The following is a 20,051-nucleotide window of genomic DNA, read 5'->3' on the forward strand; positions in this document are numbered from 1 at the left end:
GGTGATAATATTACTGATCATGATATGTTGGAGAAAACTTTCACCACTTTTCATGCCTCGAATATGCTCCTGCAGCAGCAATATCGAGAGATGGGATTTAAAAAGTATTCTGAACTTATCTCACATCTTCTTATAGCAGAGCAACATAATGGGCTATTAATGAAAAATCATGAAAGTCGACCTATTGGTTCTTGTCCATTCCCTGAAGTGAATGAGACGAACTTCCACCAAGCTAAACGTGGAAGAGGTTGTGGCCCCAGTCGTGGTCATGGCCGTGGTCGGGGAAGAAACCCCAATCATGATAATAATAATGCACCAAAGAAGCCTCCTCACCACCAGCAGTGGAAAAGGAAGGAACAAAAGCATGAAGCGGTGCAAACACCAAATGCAGAAAAAGCATGCTATAGATATGGAGGAAAAGGGCACTGGTCACGTACCTGTCGTACGCCAAAGCACCTGGTTGAGCTTTATCAAGCCTCCCTGAAGAAGACAAAGAAAAATGCTGAAGCAAATTTTATTTCTGAAGATAATTTAGACTTCATGCATTTGGATATAGCTGATTACTTTGCACTCCCAGAAGGAAAAACAAGTCATGTAATCGGTAGTGAATCTCTAGAAATGTAAATATTTTAATTTTTGTTGTTTGTAATAGATAGTATGGTTATGTAATTGTTGTACATAAATAAAAGTTATGCTTTGATAATGATGTTTACTATAATATATTTTATTTATGTTATTTTGAAGAATATGGATAACCCTCAAATTATGTTTGGATCAAAGACAAATCATGAAGATATTTGTGTTATTGATAGTGGAACAACTCATGCCATATTCAACGATCAGAAATACTTTTCTTATTTGCATAAGGAAAAATCAAATGTTTCAACAATTTCTGGTAATATAAGTTTGATTGAAGGCTCCAGAAGAGCCATAATATTTCTGTCTAAGGGAACAAAACTTATTATAGACAATGCATTGTTCTCCTCCAAGTCCCGAAGAAACTTGTTGAGTTTTATAGATATCCGCCGAAATGGGTATCATGTTGAGACAATAGATGAAATGAACAGGGAATATCTTTGTATTACAAAGAATATTTCTGGCCAGAAATGCATTGTAGAAAAGTTACCAACTTTATCTTCTGGCTTATACTATTCAAAAATTAGTACAATTGAAGCACACTCTATCGTAAACCAGAAGTTTACGGATTCAAATACTTTTGTGCTTTGGCATGGCCGTTTGGGCCATCCCGGATCAATAATGATGAGACAAATTACCGAAAATTCGAGTGGGCATCCATTAAAGAACTTGAAGATTCTTACAAATGACGAATTTTCTTGTGATGCTTGTTATCAAGGAAAAATGATCACTAGACCATCACCAATGAAGGTTGGTATTGAATCCCCTGCCTTTTTAGAGCGTATACATGGGGATATATGTGGACCTATTCACCCACCAAGTGGGTTGTTTAGATATTTTATGGTCCTAATAGATGTATCTTCAAGATGGTCTCATGTGTGCCTACTATCATCTCGCAACCTGGCGTTTGCAAAGCTATTAGCCCAAATAATTCGATTAAGGACACAATTCCCAGATTATCCTATAAAGGCTATTCGCCTTGATAATGCTGGAGAATTCTCATCTCAAGCTTTTGATGATTATTGTCTATCCGTTGGGATAAAAGTTGAACATCCTGTAGCTTATGTTCATACTCAAAATGGCCTTGTAGAGTCATTTATTAAACGCCTGCAATTGATAGCAAGACCACTACTTATGAAAACAAAATTGCCCACTACTGTTTGGGGCCATGCTATCTTGCATGCAGCATCACTTATCCGTCTTAGACCGACACATTATAATAAATATTCTCCGTCACAATTAGTTTTTGGTCATGAACCAAATATTGCCCATCTACGAATTTTCGGATGTGCTGTATATGTGCTAGTAGCACCACCACAACGTAGTAATATGGGACCACAAAGAAGGATAGGAATATATGTTGGATTTGAATCACCCTCTATTATTCGCTATCTTGAACCATTGACAGGAGATTTATTTACTGCTCGATTTGCAGATTGTCGGTTTGATGAAACAAATTTTCCACAATTAGGGGAAGAGAAAAAGGAAATCAAAAGAGAAATTGTGTGAAAAATTTCATCATTATCTCACTTTGATCCCCGTACCCCTATATGTAATCAGGAGGTCCAGAAGATCATCCATTTACAGAATATAGCAAATCAAATGCCAGACACATTTACTGATTTGAAAAGGATAACTAAGTCACATATCCCAACAGAGAATGTGCCTATCCGAATTGATGTCCCAGTAGGACCATCTACTAGCATGAGAGATAGTGAACCTAAAGCACTCCTGAGGCGTGATAGGCCTTTGGGTTCTAAGGATCGAAATCCTCGAAAAAGAAAATCGACAAATGATCAAAACGATACTATGAAGGGATCTCCTGAAGAGACCCAAAATCTGATTAGTTCTGAGATTCCTGAAGAAATCAATGAACTCGAAGCTCATGTGAGTGAGGAACTTTTAATAAGTTCGATCGGTGATGGGATTAATTTAAATCGATCTGAAATAGTGGTGGATAATATTTTTGCATATAATGTTGCACTTAATATTATGCAAGATAGTGAGGATCTTGAACCTCGATCTGTCGAAGAATGTCAACAAAGATCTGATTGGCCAAAATGGCAAGAGGCAATTCAATCGGAATTGAAGTCACTTGCTAAAAGAGAGGTCTTTGGACCATTAGTCCAAACACCTGCTGGTATAAAACCAGTTGGTCATAAATGGGTTTTTGTGCGAAAAAGGAATGATAAAAATGAAGTTGAAAGATACAAAGCTCGCCTTATTGCACAAGGATTCTCACAACGACCTGGAGTCGATTTTGATAAAACATATTCACCTGTTATGGATGCCATAACATTTCGATATCTCATCAATTTAGCACTACATGAAAAGCTTGAAATACATCTAATGGATGTAGTTACAACTTATCTGTACGGTTCACTTGATAATGAAATTTATATGAAAATCCCTGAAAGATTTAAAATGCCTGAAGCAGAATCTCAGGAAATGTATTCAATCAGATTACAAAGATCTTTGTACGGTTTAAAGCAATCTGGGCGCATGTGGTATAATCGCCTTAGTGAATATTTGCTGAAAGAAGGTTACATAAATGATGTTATTTGTCCATGTATTTTTATAAAGAAAATGGCATCAGAATTTGTTATACTTGTTATTTATGTTGATGACATAAATCTTGTTGGAACTCCAGAAAAGCTCCAAAAGACAATTGAATATCTTAAGAAAGAATTTGAGATGAAAGATCTTGGAAAGACAAAACTTTGTCTTGGTCTGTAAATTGAACATTTAGCAGACGGGATCTTTATCCATCAATCTGCCTATACAGAAAGGGTTTTAAAACGCTTTTACATGGACAAAGCGCACCCATTGAGTACACCAATGGTTGTTCGATCACTTGAAGTGAATAAGGATTTTTTCCGACCTCCAGAAGAGGACGAGGAACTCATTGGTCCCGAAGTACCCTATCTCAGTGCAATTGGTGCACTAATGTATCTTGCTAATGCTACAAGGCCTGACATAGCATTTTCTGTTAATTTACTAGCAAGATATAGTTCTTCTCCTACACGAAGACATTGGAACGGGATTAAGCATATATTGCGATATTTAAAGGGAACTCTTGATATGGGTTTGTTTTATGCTAACAAAGATAGTGCAGACCTTGTTGGTTATGCAGATGCAGGTTATTTATCTGATCCCCATAAAGCTCGATCTCAAACCGGCTATGTATTTACATATGGAGGTACTATCATATCATGGCGCTCCACAAAGCAATCTATTGTTGCTACTTCTTCAAATCACGCTGAGATAATAGCTATTCATGAAGCAAGCAGGGAATGCGTATGGTTGAGATCAATAATTCATTTTATTCGAGAAAAATGTGGTTGGGAATGTGAGAAAAGACCCACAATTTTATACGAAGACAGTGCTGCATGCATAGCCCAATTGAAGGGAGGATTTATAAAAGGAGATCGAACGAAGCACATTTCACCAAAATTATTCTACACACACGGTCTTCAGAAAAGTGGTGACATTGATGTGCAACAAATCCGTTCAAGTGATAATCCAGCAGATTTATTCACTAAATCTTTGCCAATTCAACTTTTGAGAAGATGGTATACAAGATTGGAATGCGAAGACTCAAATATTTGAAACAAGGTTTTCATCAGGGGGAGTAAAATACGCGATGCACTCTTTTTCCCTTACTAAGGTTTTTTCCCATGGGGTTTTCCTTATAAGGTTTTTAATGAGGCACCTAGCAATGCGTCTTACTAAATATATGTACTCTTTTTCCTTCACTAGAATTTTTTCCCACGTGGTTTTTCCTAGTAAGGTTTTAATGAGGCACATTATCTTTTAATGAACATCCAAGAGGGAGTGTTATAAATATATTATATTATGAATGTTCATTTATTACTCCGTTGTAAATAAGCTTCTTGAAGAAGCTTATCCATATGAGGCTCCACCGTAAATATGTTTATCTATTTAGTACTCTATTGGAAATAAGCTTCCTGAAGAAGCTTATCACTTCGGTGCCCGGTTATGGATAAATATTACCCCCGGTAGAAGATTATCCATACCGGGTATAATAAGTTTATCCTTTCAGTACCCAGTTATGGATAAACATTACCCCCGGTAGAAGATTATCCATATCATGTATAATAAGCTTATCCTTTCAGTACTCCGTTATGGATAAACATTGCTCTCAGTAGAAGATTATTCATATCTGGTATAGTAGCAGCTTACACATCAGCTTCCTTTCTTCTATAAATAGAAGAGATTTCAGTTCATTATGTACATCAGTTTGAATTCGAATAATATAACAGTTTCTCTCTATACTTGTCTTTACTTTACAGTCTTTATTTTATAACACTTTATAGTTTTCCAATTTATTTCTTCAAACACTACGCTTCTTCAGTTTAGTTTCTTACCTTTAATGTAAATACTTAAAATGTAAAGTTCAAAATATTAAACCAACAAAAAGATAGTAAAATCTATATTGTATAACCACCTTTTAAAGTAATAGCCGAAAAGTATATACTTTTTCTATATTGATAAGTTATATATATACACAATCAGTGTATATTTTTATATATTTAGCTAGTAATTATAATTATTTTTTACCGACCGCCAAATGTGTTAAAATCCCAAAAAATTAGCACCATGACGGTTAGGGAGAAATTCAAAAATAGCCCAGTTTCAAAAGTAATCGAAATTTAGCCACTTTTTATGTAAAGATAAATCTGAGCGAAAATACTGTTCAAAACCCGGAAAATACGCCAGTATATTATACTGGAGTTCCAGCATAATTACGCTTGAACTCCAGCATATTATACTGGAGTTCCAGGATAAGTATGCTGGAACTCCAGCATAATATGATGGAGTTTCAGCATAAGTACACTAGAACTCCAGCATAATATACTGGAGTTCCAGCAAGTATAATTGTCCAGTATAATATACTGGAGTTTGGAGCACCGGTGCTCCAATCTCCAGTATATTATACTGGAGTCAGCAAAGTATACCGGTCCAGCATAATATGCTGGAGTTCATACACATGTGCACCGAACTCCAGTATATTATGCTGGACCGGTCTCTGTTGCAGCAAAATAGTGACTGTTTTTCATTGACTTCATAAACGCTGACTATTTTTGATTGACCAGTCTGAAAACGGGTTATACCGTGCTATTTTTACCGACGGTTATGCGTGTCATAAGCGGAGTCCGGGCCCTCAAAAGATCTAACTCAAGGCCGAAAATTTTATTTTGAGTCTCAAACCATCAATAACCTAAAAAGTTAGCTTTTTAGGTTACATCAGCAATAAACCGACAAAACAAAGATTATTCAAAGCAGCCCGTGAATTCTTTTTTTCTTTTTCTTTCCCTTTTCTTTCGACAACTTGTTAATGTAAAATATGACTTTATTTTCTTTATTACTGACAGAAATTCTCTTATTATGACCTATAAATCGATTAAAACCTCAAATTCAATTAAAAACTAACAAAATCAGCTGTCATTGGAGACCTACGATATAGTCCATGTGGTCTTAGTTGGCTCCCCCTGATTGTGGTATGCTGTTTGAATCCTCTATTGCTTAGGATAATGTATTATTATGCAATTTACTATATTTTCAAGAATAAAGAGTTTCAAATTTTTGCCTATATTTATACATAATTCTTAAGCAAAAAAAGTTTGAACTCTTATTACGTTATACGAAGATTTAAACGAGTCAACTACCAACGAAGTTCATCATCTGAAATTATGCTTCAGTAAAACTCCAAGGAAGTACCTTTGAACTAAACAAAGATTCAATTTTAATAATTATAAATTCAACTACACCAAATTCTAAGTCTATTCTGCTTATCTAATCGTAACATTCATCTTTGAAAACTGGAAATGACATGCATAATTATATTTCGTGTATAGCCGCAACCAACAAAACAACATCACATGGTTTTGCTCATGAAACTTCTTTCTCAACCTCAGATGTACAATATCTGGAAACAACCAAAAATAAAATAAAATTGGATGCTCTTTATTCCTTTCAAAAATTAAAACAGAAAAAAGTCATCTAACTGACATTGATATTTACATGCAACTAAAGGCCTCAACCATCTATCAGTGGACATGGCTAAAAACATCACTACCATCGGAGAAAAATGAAAAAAAAGGAGAAAAAGAAAAAGGAAAAACAATTAAACAAAAGAGGGGGCAATGCATAGAACCCATCTTTGAGCATGTACACTCAGTAAAAACCTCCAGATATAAATACCAAACCTATCCAACTACTAAATCAATATTACAGAAGTGCTGAGCAATAATGCAGAAATCGAGAGTTACCTGTTGTATTTCCTGTGTCCAGATGCCACATCAACCAATACGAATCAGTTCCACTGTTTTCAGCTGTAATTTTCTGTGTCCGGTAAGAGGCTTCACAAATTCGACTAGTGTTTCCAACGATCAACTAAATCATGACTCAGGCTTCACAAATTCGACTAGTGTTTCCAACGACCAACTAAATCATGACTCGCACCCAGGAAGAGAGTTAGCTGATGCAAATGGTGAAAGGCTTGTAATTGATTCACTGTGGTGCAGTGGGTTATGATGCTGACTGGTTGATCCAATATAGCTCGAAGAGGGATTGCTAGGACTAGGAATGCATGCAGACGTGTGTCTTGAATTAAGAGGTGATAGAGAAGGATAACCCAATGAGTTAGATGAAATTAAGTAAGGTACACGAGATCTTTGCGAAGATGCATTTTGAAGGTCGAGTGAACTTCGGCTTATAGCAAAATGAGGTGACTGGTGGTAGGACCAAAGAGAGTGCTGGTTATGAGAGCTAGAGATTGATTGGGAACGAGAAACGGAAGGCGATCGAGATACTCCTGTGCCTATATGTATTACTGCTGATGATGCTAATGATGACCTTAGAGATGACATTGAAGATCCAGATAGCAGGCTCGAAGAAAGCAATGGTGTAGATTCAGATGCTGGTGGTTCGCCAGTGCTAGTCCTTGCATCCCGTTTGCAAACAGGGCAAAAGGTTCTCCATGATGTCAGCCAAGCATCAACACACTTGGTATGAAATTCTGAAAAGTTTACACAGGACGTGTTAATAACTGAAAAACGCCAAGTGCTACAGAAGAAATAAATTTTGAATGTGAACATATATCAATGAAAGCTTATCAATAAATACTGCAGTATAACAAAATAGAGCAGCTCCGGACAAGGGAAATATTCCAATTATATGATGCTTGGAACCATAACTTTGGTTTTCACCATAGTTAGCCACCAAGGAGACTTCAGAAAAGGAATAATTTCAAAAATCAAGTATAAACTGTATTTATAACTGTTTGCTACTTTAGAAAGGGTAAAAGTTAAGGTGATATGGGACGGCTTGGAATGAAAATCCTTTTTGATCAAGGCACTACTTGGGAAGTGGTTATGGAGATTCAGGATTGAAGAGCAGGCATTATGAAGGGAGGTGATAGCAGGAAAATATGGAGTCGTGGAAGGGGAATGGAGGTCTAGAAACGTAGAGGAGTATTACGAAGGGTTAGGAAGATTTCAACAGCTTAGTTACTTATACAGTAGGGAATGGAAGTATAGTCAGTTTTTGGGATCAACCGTGGTGCGGACTGCGGAGAGAGTATATGAGAACGGCATTCCCCAACTTATTTAGAGTTTCGTGCCGGAAAGAGACGATGGTACAACAGATTCGGGTGGTAAAAGAGGGGGAATTTCACTGTTTGGAATTTACATGAATGGGAGATGGATGAATTTCAAAGGTTGAAGGAAATTTTACAGAGTACCACTCTCAGCGGTGAGGACTAGTGGAGGTGGGTGGCACGAAGTGATGCACATTTTCAGTAAAGTCATGCTACCACAAGATTTCGGCGGGAGAGGAGTCAAGTTTCCTTAGTGATGGCACTAACATAGATTCATGTTTAAGAGGATATATTAGTGCTTATCAACCATGATTCATGATTAGTTTGTCATGGCACCAAAACTCAAAAAGGATGAGTATCCTCCCAATGGAGGAACAAACCTTAATGAAATGGTGCGCGTTCCTTACCTTCAACGGCATTAGTAACAAATAGAGCTAAATATGAACAACTTCGAAAGTAAATAACCTCTATAAGAGAGGATAACTTACTGTGCCGGCATGGAAGAACTCTAAGCTTATCTCCCACATTATAATCGTCGAGGCATATAGCACATGTTACTGATGTAGAATTATCTTCAACAACTGATGCAAATATCAAACTTGGCATAGCTTTCACCAAACGTCTACTAATCCCATGAAACTCACGAACGCGAGAGGCTTGGGGCCGCTCTCTTCGTATATGATGTCGGCGAACAAAGAAACACATCCCAAGCACGGCTGATATAGCAAGTAATGAAATGAACGATGTAGCCATGATTGACCAAGCTGAGTTTTCCAAGCTTGGGGTTATCCATACTTCCATATCAGTGTCACCAGCATACTTTGCGAGTGTTTCTCCAGAAGCTTTTGAAACGAACAGTGCGAGTATCTTCACACCAGTAGAGGTTCCTGCCACTGTATTGCGTGTCTGGTTAAACCTTTGGTTGTTAAAAATCAACAATTATAGAAGCTTAAAGCATTCAAAGCAAGAGTTGAAATTGGTTTTTGAAGTCTTTGACAAAAGATTTCTGAGTTCTCTATTTCATTTTCCTTGTGGCAGGGGGTGGGCTAATAATCTTCTATGATATGAACATTTCAGAAGTACCACTTTGGGACATGCTGGCTCAAGACAAATCACAGAACATGAACACATCATAACGATCATGAGAAAGCTTGGCAAGGATTTCGAGCTTTTTATTTCTAAGTCATTTAATTTTTCAATCCAAGAGTATCTACTTGGTCGCATACAAGTTTTGCCACAACTGGTTTTCCTAATAATCATCTAAAAGTTGTAGACATGTATTTAGTCCAGCTCAGTGACCCTAATGCCAGTGGGCATAATAGAATAATTATAAAACTTGGAATTCAATTGCATCGCATAATAAAAGACTAAAAGAGATCTTAAGAGCTGGATAATAATTTTTTGTTACAAATTGGAGATGGCAAAATATCTTGTGTAACTTCCTTCACATGGATCAATCCCTCTTTACCAAATGGAATGTCCAAATAGCACTTTTATTTTTCATCCTACGAGTTTTTATGAATAACTAGTTAGGGAATGAAGCGTAGTTTGGTTTATCACTTGACAGTTTCAAAGTTTCGTCAACATTTTATATGGCATATTCAGAGCATTAATTGATTAAAGGCAAAGCAGCAAATTTGCATAAAAAATTGTATAACGTCGGATAGCTAGCTTCTGCAAGGAGTAACGAGTTCAATGTCAAATTAAACTGTAAATCTATTTCCCTTCCCAAGAAATCATTTTACTTCTACCGTGATGGATCAAAATTAATGAACTTAGAATGGACTGAATGAATTTAAAAAAAAAATGTAAGAGTTCATTACTTGGAATGATAACACCATATTTATTGTCATAGATAATGGCTGCTTTAAAACCTGCAGCTTGTGCTTTTCTGACTTTATCCTCAAAGCTACATCCACCCCTAATTATCAGCACAAATGGATCTTTTGTGAAGTTATTAATAGGTTCAATCTTGTTAGTCAAGGTTGAGCATGCATCCAAAGGCTCTGCCACATACAATATTCCACATTTGCCTGAACCCTTTGGTGAGGGAGCTGAAATTAAAACAGGTCGAATTCGTACATTAGCAGAAAAGAAGCCCGGTAAATATCATGCCAACAGAAAAGTATAGAAAACCTTTGCTATATCACAACATTTAGCATTTTCAGTTAAAACAGAAATACAGCCAACATTAAAAACTTCATAAGTCAAATACAAAGAAACCAAACACATGATCAACAACAAAATATATTCAGCTCTAAATGCAAGTTATTAATACAACAAAAGGGCAGCCCGAGGTACTAAGCTCCCGCTATGCAAGTTATTAATACAACATTCATACATATTCTCATGATGCAAGTACAGATCCTTTGAAGATTCCAACTGAAAAATAAAAACTTACAAAATATGACAGATCAAATTTCTAAGATGAATACTTTTATTCCCCTATAAAGCCTTTAATAACAAACATGATCTAGCCCCCCCCCCTCCCCAACCACCCCAAACACAAACATGGAAAGTAAAAAGCAAAGCATGATTAGTTCAAGAAGCTCCTGAAGAAGACCAAGCTCCCAATATTCATCAAAAAGCACTTCCCAACCATTACACTACACAACTGCCACAAATTATACTAAAGGGCAGCCCGATACACAAAGCATCCCGTGTTGTTTGGGGAAGGGCCGCACCTAAGGAAGGGGCATAATATAGGCAGCCTACCTGATGCAAAATTTATAAGAGAAGTCTTGGGGTTGGGGGGGGGGGGGGCAGTAAGGTCAACTCACCAAAACTAGCTTCAATGTCTTCAAAAGACAAAGTAAGGTTTTTACCAATCAAAATTACACTTCCAAGAGCTCCAGAAGCCATTAAAGACACAAAACTAAAGAACAAAAAAACCCAAAAACTCACCATCCCACTTCCCAAATCTCAAAACCCTACAACCCCTTTAAATAATTTTCAAGGAAATTCACAAAAAGAAGACTAAAATTCACAACAACCCCTTTTGTCAATTTTCAAGAAAAATCACCAACAAAAAAAGAAAAGAAGATACACTCTCAAGATTGCAGAGAGAATAGAAACATCAGCTTCCATAGGGATTTTAATTTTATTGGTTTTCCTTGTATGTATGTATGTGCGGGCAAAGATGAGAAATTTTTGGAAGGAATTCTAAATCTAAAAGGTAAGAAAATCAACATTTTCGCTATATATAAATGTGTGTCTCTTTTGTGTGCTCTAATGATTATTTATCTTTTTGATGTTATTAAGCTAAAGAGGGACAAAAAAGAAATTAAGAAAAAAAAAGAAGGAAAAATGACAAGTAAACCAAAAAATAGCAAACGAAGAAAGAAAAAGAAAAAGGATATTTTCGCAAGTTGCAAAATCCGGAGAAGGAAAATGACTTTTAATTATACAAAGTGAAACGACAAAAATGATCTTAAATATTTTCCTGAATAATAGTTACCCTTTATTTACAACTTTTATGCTAAGATTAATTTAAAGAAATTACTTTCAACAACATAAATCATAGTGTTCTCGAAAAGAACAACTTACCAAAGTATAAAGATTTAGATTTTATAAGAAATTAATGTATTATTATATATTTTAGTGTAACTAATGGACAGAATGTCTTTATTTTATTGTATTGAAACGATTTTGCATCCAAATAATTTATTTGTTAATTGAAGTATATAAATCTTGTCAATAATATGTAAAAGAGCAGCTTTGTGGGGTGTTGGTGCCAAACGTAAAATATGAAACAAACCACTAAGAATAAAAGAATATTTTTTAAAGATGATAATGAGATTCTTTTTGGCTAAAAACAAAAAAGAATAATTCGGTGCACAACAGAGAAGACATCAACTATTTGATTTGTAAAAGAATCGCACTCTAGAAGATTTGATGTAAATATTTTATCCTAATGTAAGCATTGCTGACTATTTTTATGATGCGAATTCGTAATCTATAAGTTATATGGAGACAAATTTACCATTACTTCAAAGTATAATAAAGATATATAACAACTATCATGCACCGCCACAGGGTTACTGGATTAGGTCCAATCTGAACTGTCTTTAGTTTATTTGCATGACAACAACAACAACCCAGTATAATCTCACTTAGTGGGGTCAGGGTAGTGTGTATGCAGACCTTACCCCTACCCTGGGGTAGAGAGGTTGTTTCCAAATAGACCTCCGACATCCTTCCCTCCAAGAACTTCTCACCTTACTCTTGGGGGACTCGAACTCACAACCTTTTAATTAGAAATGGAGGTTGCTTACCATCAGAGCAACCCCACCTATCCACAAACTTAATACAGCCTTACCAAGTTTGCATGACAAACTTGATAATTCATAATTCATTGTTTATGGGCATGTTAAATGATAAGAAAATAGAGGAAATGGGTTGTTGGGGACAAGTTGATGTTGTGGTCCCCGTTAAATGTACAAAATTCATGTTCATGTTGATTTTGATTTTGTTTGTCGATTAGGTAGTCCTTCAATTTCTTTTAGGACTATATTAAGAAAAAGAATAGTCAACCCAGCCTTTTTAATACCCAAATATCTGAATCGATTTATGACATATCCAGTGATCTTTTTCGAAAATTCAAAATATTTAAAATACATAAGAAAATGGTATGGGAATGAAATATTGTGTGGGTGTTAAATGTAGTTGTGTTATGAAACAATAAAACAAGAAGAATAGTATTGCAGATAAAAGTAGAAAGAGAGAATTCTTATTGATTTGGGATCAATTACAATTGAATAGAACCCCTCTATTTATAGGGAAAAAGTGACTTAGCTACCAAGTAACAAACCCTAGAATCTCTTTAAAATATAGATATTCACCTTAAATAGAATTAAATTTATAACACTCCCCCTTGAATGTCTATTCAACAGATAATGTGCCTCATTAAAACCTTATCTAAAATAAAACCTATTGGGAAAAAAATTCTAGTGAAAGAAAAAGAGTACACATATCTAACAATACGCCTTTTGGTTGCCTTGTTAAAAACCTTGCAAGGAAAGTGGGACAAAACCTTATAAGGGAAAAAGACTACAATGCGTATTAACTCCCCCTGATAAGAGCATCAATTCACATCCTTGAGCCTTCGCATTCCAATCTTGTGCACTACCTTCTTGAATGTTGACGTCGGCAGAGATTTGATGAATAAAATAGCCATATTAACTCCAATGAATATTTTATACCTTGAAAATCTTCACTATCACATTATCATGCTTATAATTATAGCAAGATATAAATATGCATAAATTGCATTGAGGATGTGGTACTTCAACATCAAGAATTGTTTATGCTTCAAGCAATTTAAATCCTTCAGGGATTATCATATAAGTATAGTCAAATAAGCCATATAAATAGACTTTAGATTTGTATTAAGTTTTCATGACATTCCAGACAAATAAGATACATGAAAATGATTGAAAAACACACCATTGACTTTAGAGTGTTTGAACTTTATGTCCAAAACTACATGTCTTTCATATGGAACCAATTCTATTCGAGTTGTGTCTCTTCCATTTGATCAATATTTTTGTGTCTGTATTCGACAAACTTAAGATCCTTATCTATATTTAGCGGTATCATAGATGTCGTCGACGAACATTTTATATCGGTTTCAATATTGTTTTCATAAAGACATAATATAGAGATCTCTTCATTCATATTTTTAGGTACTTGAATCTCTCCTGAGATTTTATGAAGTTTTATGTCATGTGATCTTCTAGATCACCTGCCTCCTTTATTATGATCATTTGCTCATCTTCTTTATCAAGAAGTTTATTTGAAACCGATTTATCTACACACTTAAGCGTACCATAGACTGTCCTTCTAGGACTTAATATGAGCATTTTCAATGAGAATATAGTTACTTTCTTTGAGTCAGCAAATGCATCTGGTTAGCAATCAAGTTCATAATATTATTCGAGGATCTAAATGTATAAATGATAATTTATTTCATGTAACCTTTTCTCAATTGTTTATCATATCTCCCCCTCATGTTAGAAAAACTAACTTGTTTTCCTCAACTTTGAGAAACCATCTTTTTGCGTTATGGTGTTAATCAAAATATACACCGCACATCAATAATAATAAGATGGAATTATTTAGTTCCTGACCCTGAACCACTTGTGAGGGGAGAAAATAATATACTTTCGTATATAACGTATATCAAACTGATATATATAACTTTGTTCTCACAAGCAATTATTTAGCTATTAAGTGAAGACACTCAATATATCAGTTTGCTAAACCAACTGTGATGTAAACCAACTTATCAAGATGAACTATCTTGAATAAAAAATCTGAAAATTATGCTCTAAATCAAATTATTGAGCAAGTTACCTCGCAAACACCATGTTGTGGATTAATAATAATCGCACATGTAACCATCTCATAGATGCATCTTATGTGGTATACATGGCAGGTGAATGAGCCCGTATTCACCTTTAATATTTCCAGCATTCATGGGATTCAATCCCAATTTTAGTTGGTCTCTTAATTAATGAGAACAAGCAATATAAGAGAATTAGTAAAGAACTTTCTAGTTCTTTAATATTTACCCATGTGAATTCTCTATTATTTTTGCACACCGTACTTAAATTGATATGGCTAAACCAATTATGCCAACTGAATAAACTATCAATATTGATAAACTTCAGATTTACACCATGACATGTGCAATTATCAATAAACTCCAAGTTTATTAAGATATGTGTTTTTATATCAATAAACTTCTATTTTATTGTGGCATTCTTTTGTTTGTATAGTACAAACTAGAGAATAAAGTGGGTAGCTTTTCACATACATACTACCTCGCTACAAGTTGTAGTAATAGAAGATGTTAAATCTTTCCTTTATTTATAGTCTCAGTATGACCAACTGATACTTTAGAAACTCATTAAGTTTCTTTGAGACTTACTAAAACACAATAAATTGACATGATAATCAATTGTATTTCTCCAAAATAGTAATAATTGGCTCTTCAAGAGTTCTCAGTTAATTTTGTACTACCACATATTCATCAACATCCATGTGGTGAATATCTCTTTTAAAGAGACAGTTATATCATTATGGTCATGGTCAAAATTATATGCAAGATCTATTCCTTGCATTAATATTATTCTTTAATAATTATATTACCAAAATATTTTGGTGTGCAATAGGTACGTGACCAATGACCATTCATGCCATAATAATGACATTATTATCTTACTTCCCCTCAAACCTTATTCTAGAGGCGAGTGTGGTATATTCACTATCATTAGCACATTCATATTCTTCCCAAGAATGAGTATGTATTCATAAATCACATGTTGTCACATTCACATCATGAATGGACTGTAATCATCTATATGTGTTTTACAAAATCTCATATCAATTTGATGACAAATATTACTTTCACAGAGTGAAGGATTATTTTGCTAATCCTTATTATTCTCATTATCACAATGATGGCGATTATAATTTCGTCTATTGCCACGTCCACATCCATTGATACCTTCATGACAATAATTTTGTCTTCTTTCAGACTTATCACATATTGCTATCACATTCTCTTAAGGGAATGAGAATGAAGCAAATTCAATGGGACGGGTTTTCACTTCTTTTCCCACAATCATACATGAATTTGTTCATGGCAAGGCATATAAATTTTACCATTTCAGGTTGTTATAATTTCATACAAACTCCATTAGAGTTATAATCAAACTTTATTATCTTTGCTTGTATATAAAATCAAATTAAAGAATAAAAGAAAAAAATATGGTAAAATACATACCTTAAATCCAGAATTTAATCATGAAGGAAGCTCATGGAACAATTGACAATTATTATGCTCAATCCCAAAGCTTCTACTCAATTGGTCAGAGTCTCGTGCTGATAACGTGTTATGAAACAATAAAAGAAGAAGAATAGTATTGGAGAGAAAAGTAGAAAGAGAGAATTCTTATTGATTTGGGATCAATTACAATGGAATAAAACCCATATATTTATAGGAAAAAAGTGACTTAGCCACCAAGTAACAAACCCTAGAATCTCTCTAAAATATAGACATTCACCTTAAATAGAATTCTATTTATAACAAGTTGAAGAATATGACAACTTTTTTTTATTATACGAGGAAGGAAATGGGATGTTGCGCTATTGATGGGTGCAGTGGCGAGGCCACATGGTAATAAGGGTGGTCAACTGATCACCCTTCATCAAAAAATTGTATTGTGTATATAGGTAAAATATTACGTTTTAGAGGTATATAACACATATTGAACACCCTTTGTCGGAAATTTTTTTCACTTTTTTTAAATTTGAACACACTTGAAAAAATTCCTAGCTTCGCCATTGAATGGGCGTTGAACCATTCAACTAACTACAGAAAGCAGGGAGCTCATCAAGTGATGTAGCTCTCATCCCCAAATTATTTTAATAATTGAACAAGAACTTAAATAATATGGTAAAAAATCAATCTTTTTTGTTATAAATATATGTATTATGGATTTTCATTTAGTACCCCGTTGTAAATAAGCTTATTCAAGAAGTTTATCCATATGGGACTCCACTGTAAATATATTTATCTATTTAGTATTCTATTGAAAATAAGCCTCTTGAAGAAGCTTATCATTTCGGTACTCCGTTATGGATAAATATTATCCACGGTAGAAAATTATCTATATCTGGTACAATAGCAGCTTACAAGCAACTTACAAGCAGCTTACACAGCAACTTGCTGTAGCAGCTTACAACCAGCTTACACAGCAGCTTGCAGTAGCAGCTTATACATCAACTTGCTTTCTTCTATAAATAGAGGAGATTTCAGTTCATTATATATGAGTTTGAAGTTGAATAATACATCAATCTCTCTCTCTCTCTCTCTCTCTCTCTCTCTATACCTGTCTTAGATTTATTTACTTTACAGTTTTTATTTTATAATACGTTATCAGCACGAGACTCTACCATTTTGAGCACTTACTTTGAATTTAATTTCTATTTCGGTGTTCATCTCCGATGTAAGGCGACGCTCTTACCTCCGTGGTTAGATCTTGTTCATTCTGAGTATCGTAATGCAGATTGTATCCTTGAGATGGTGAGTTTTTCCTTTGGCAATAGTGATGTAGATATCACTTACATCCGGAGTGGCCAAATTTGCGTAATTTAATTTTAGTCTTTTGCTTATATTTTAATATTTTTATCATCACCTGCTTGGTTATGTGTTACGTATACAATACTTATTTTGGTATTTGTTTTCATCCTATTTATCTGCATAAAGGATTACAAAGTGGATAATATTGTTAGATCCACTTAAACTCCAGCAGAGTTTGTAAAATATATACAACCACGAGAAGTGATTATGTTTCGTATATCTCATTATAACTAAATTTTGTTAACTACCAGAAGTGGTATATGCATATGACCACCAGAAGTGATAATTTAGGCTTTCTATGGTTATAATTGAAGATAAGCTAGAGAAATATTCTCTATATTACATATATGCCTCGATTTGCTCCTGAAGTAGTATAATTGTAAAAGAGGTTCTAAGACATCACACAATGTCACGACCCAAAATCCACCAGTTGTGATGGCACCTAACCCAACCCGCTAGGTAAGCCAACTAATAACTATCCAATTCCAACAATATCAAATGAATAATTAAACATATGAGTTATCTGAATCTTATACAATTCCCAAGGACTGGTAGTACAAATCATGAGCTTCTAAGAATAGAGTTTACAAAGTTGATATGAAGTAAATACATCTTCTATTTGAAGAGTACATAAACAGAGTATTATAAATCTACGACTACCATGAACAAGAGGTAGCCACAACCAGAACGCATGTCATCTTCCAACCATCGAACATAACAACATCAGCATCCGAAATTTGCACTTAATATGCAGAAAGTGTAGTATAAGTACAACCGAGCTAATGTACTCAATAAGTAACAAACCTAAACTTAGGTTGAAAGCAGTGACGAGCTGGAACATGGTCGGGTCCAACACCAGAAGCCAACAACAATTCATAACAACATAGAGCATATAAATAAAGAAGTAACTCAGAGATAAAATGCTCAGCTTTTTCACAATTTTTCCGAAAATAGTTCTGCTTTTCAAGGATATCATTAAACACTCAATCCTTCACCGAAATCTTCAAAAAATATGAGATAGTTTGAAAACTGTATTTCTTTTTTTCAAAAAAAAAACATTTTCACAATAAATAAGATGTTTCATTTTTTTCCAGATAGCAAGATGAGATATCTCTCTATGACCACATATCAAGGTGTGTAAAAAGTCATGAATGACGTGATACCATACAACATGAGGAAAAATGTGTCTCTATGCATGTATGTCATATATGCATGCCAATGCCATGTATCCCAGAGATGAATCATGTACTCACACTCTCAGAATACTCAATCTCATTATCTCACACTTTTCACTCATTATACTCAACCACTCAGTACTATATATGGCCCATACGGCCCAGGAAAATCCATCTTGGAACATATATAACACTGACTTTAAGTCACCCAGTACCAAGGAAAAAGGGCAATCTAACCCTGTGGAGAAATCCATCTCCAGGTATCAAGTACTTCGGACAAATCCATGTCCAGGGAAATCCATTCCTCCATAATATATATACGCTCAACCACTCGATACTGTATATGGCCCATGTGGCCCAGGAAAATCCATCACAGAACATATACAACACTAACTATAGGTCATCCAATACCGAGGAAAAAAAGCAATCCAACCCTGTGGAGAAATTCATCTCCAGATATCAAATACTTCGGACAAATCCATATCCAGGAGAATTCATCCCTCAATAATATCATCCGCGCTCACTAGGGGTGTGCAGACTCCGGAGGGGCTCCTACGACCCAAGTGCTATCACAATCAATATAACCGCTGCAGTGTGAAGCCCGATCCTATAACTATCACTCATAATTAGGCTCTCGGCCTTACTCAATCATCAATCTCTCCAATCTCACCCACGGGCTCATAATGCCATAAAAATTGACCCAAAATAATGATATGATGTATCAATAAGTAATAACTAAGACTGAGATATGATATGCATGCATGAATGTGACTGTGTACAAAATATCAATGAAATCAATGAGGTGACAGCAAGAAAACGACCATTATGGGTCCCAACAATATCAGCATAAAGCCTAAACAGGATATCTAGCATTATGTATAGCTCAATTACTTTATCACATGGTGAAAAGCATAGCTATCAACAAAGTAGGGCCATTATACAGTGCCCTAAAAATAACGGAGTCATAATTCACAGGGTGAACGCTCACACGCCTGTCACCTAGCATGTGCATCACCTCAACACCAATCACATAACACATAATTCAGGGTTTCATACCCTCAACACTAAGTTTAAAAGAATTACTTATCTCAAACAAGTCAATTCCAAATACCGAGCAAGCCAAGCGATGCTCCAAGAATGCCATCACGCGCGTAGCAACCTCCGAATGGCTCAAAAGTAGCCAGAAGCAACTCAAATACATCAGATAAAGCCCAAGGAAATAATTACAATATAAAGATCAAATTCTAAATCAAATCCCAAATCTAGCCAAAAATCACACCCGACCCATGCCTTAGAATCCGACAAAACTTACAAAATCCGACAACCCATTCAATTACGAGTCCAATCATACTAGCTTCACTCAAATCCGACTCCAAACTCAAATCGGACTCCAAATCGGCTTTCAAATCTCAAATTTTTTTTAATGAAATTTCTATAATTTTCCTCAAATTTTCATCTCAAAATACTGATT

The 20,051-nt window shown here is 35.0% G+C and overlaps 1 protein-coding gene across 2 annotated transcripts; it reads right to left on the reverse strand.

The window, feature by feature from the left end:
* Positions 1 to 6,375: 6,375 nt before the first annotated feature.
* On the reverse strand, positions 6,376 to 11,484 carry LOC107780796 (receptor homology region, transmembrane domain- and RING domain-containing protein 2-like). 2 transcript variants are annotated; one of them, XR_001646904.2, is made up of 5 exons: positions 11,038 to 11,484; positions 10,081 to 10,311; positions 8,746 to 9,150; positions 6,930 to 7,678; positions 6,376 to 6,586 (listed from the first exon to the last, which is right to left on the reverse strand). XR_001646904.2 is itself a non-coding variant. In XM_016601376.2 (4 exons), exons 1-4 carry the CDS (start codon positions 11,162 to 11,164, stop codon positions 7,110 to 7,112), a joined length of 1,332 nt encoding a protein of 443 aa, XP_016456862.2. In that variant the 5' UTR covers positions 11,165 to 11,484; the 3' UTR covers positions 6,604 to 7,109. The 2 variants fall into 2 exon arrangements, 1 of the variants encoding a protein (XP_016456862.2); XM_016601376.2 differs by lacking the exon at positions 6,376 to 6,586 and having other exon boundaries at positions 6,604 to 7,678.
* Positions 11,485 to 20,051: the final 8,567 nt, after the last annotated feature.

The sequence above is a fragment of the Nicotiana tabacum genome, chromosome 8 (genome assembly GCF_000715075.1).
Source record: "Nicotiana tabacum cultivar K326 chromosome 8, ASM71507v2, whole genome shotgun sequence".
NCBI classification, from domain to species: domain Eukaryota; kingdom Viridiplantae; phylum Streptophyta; class Magnoliopsida; order Solanales; family Solanaceae; genus Nicotiana; species Nicotiana tabacum.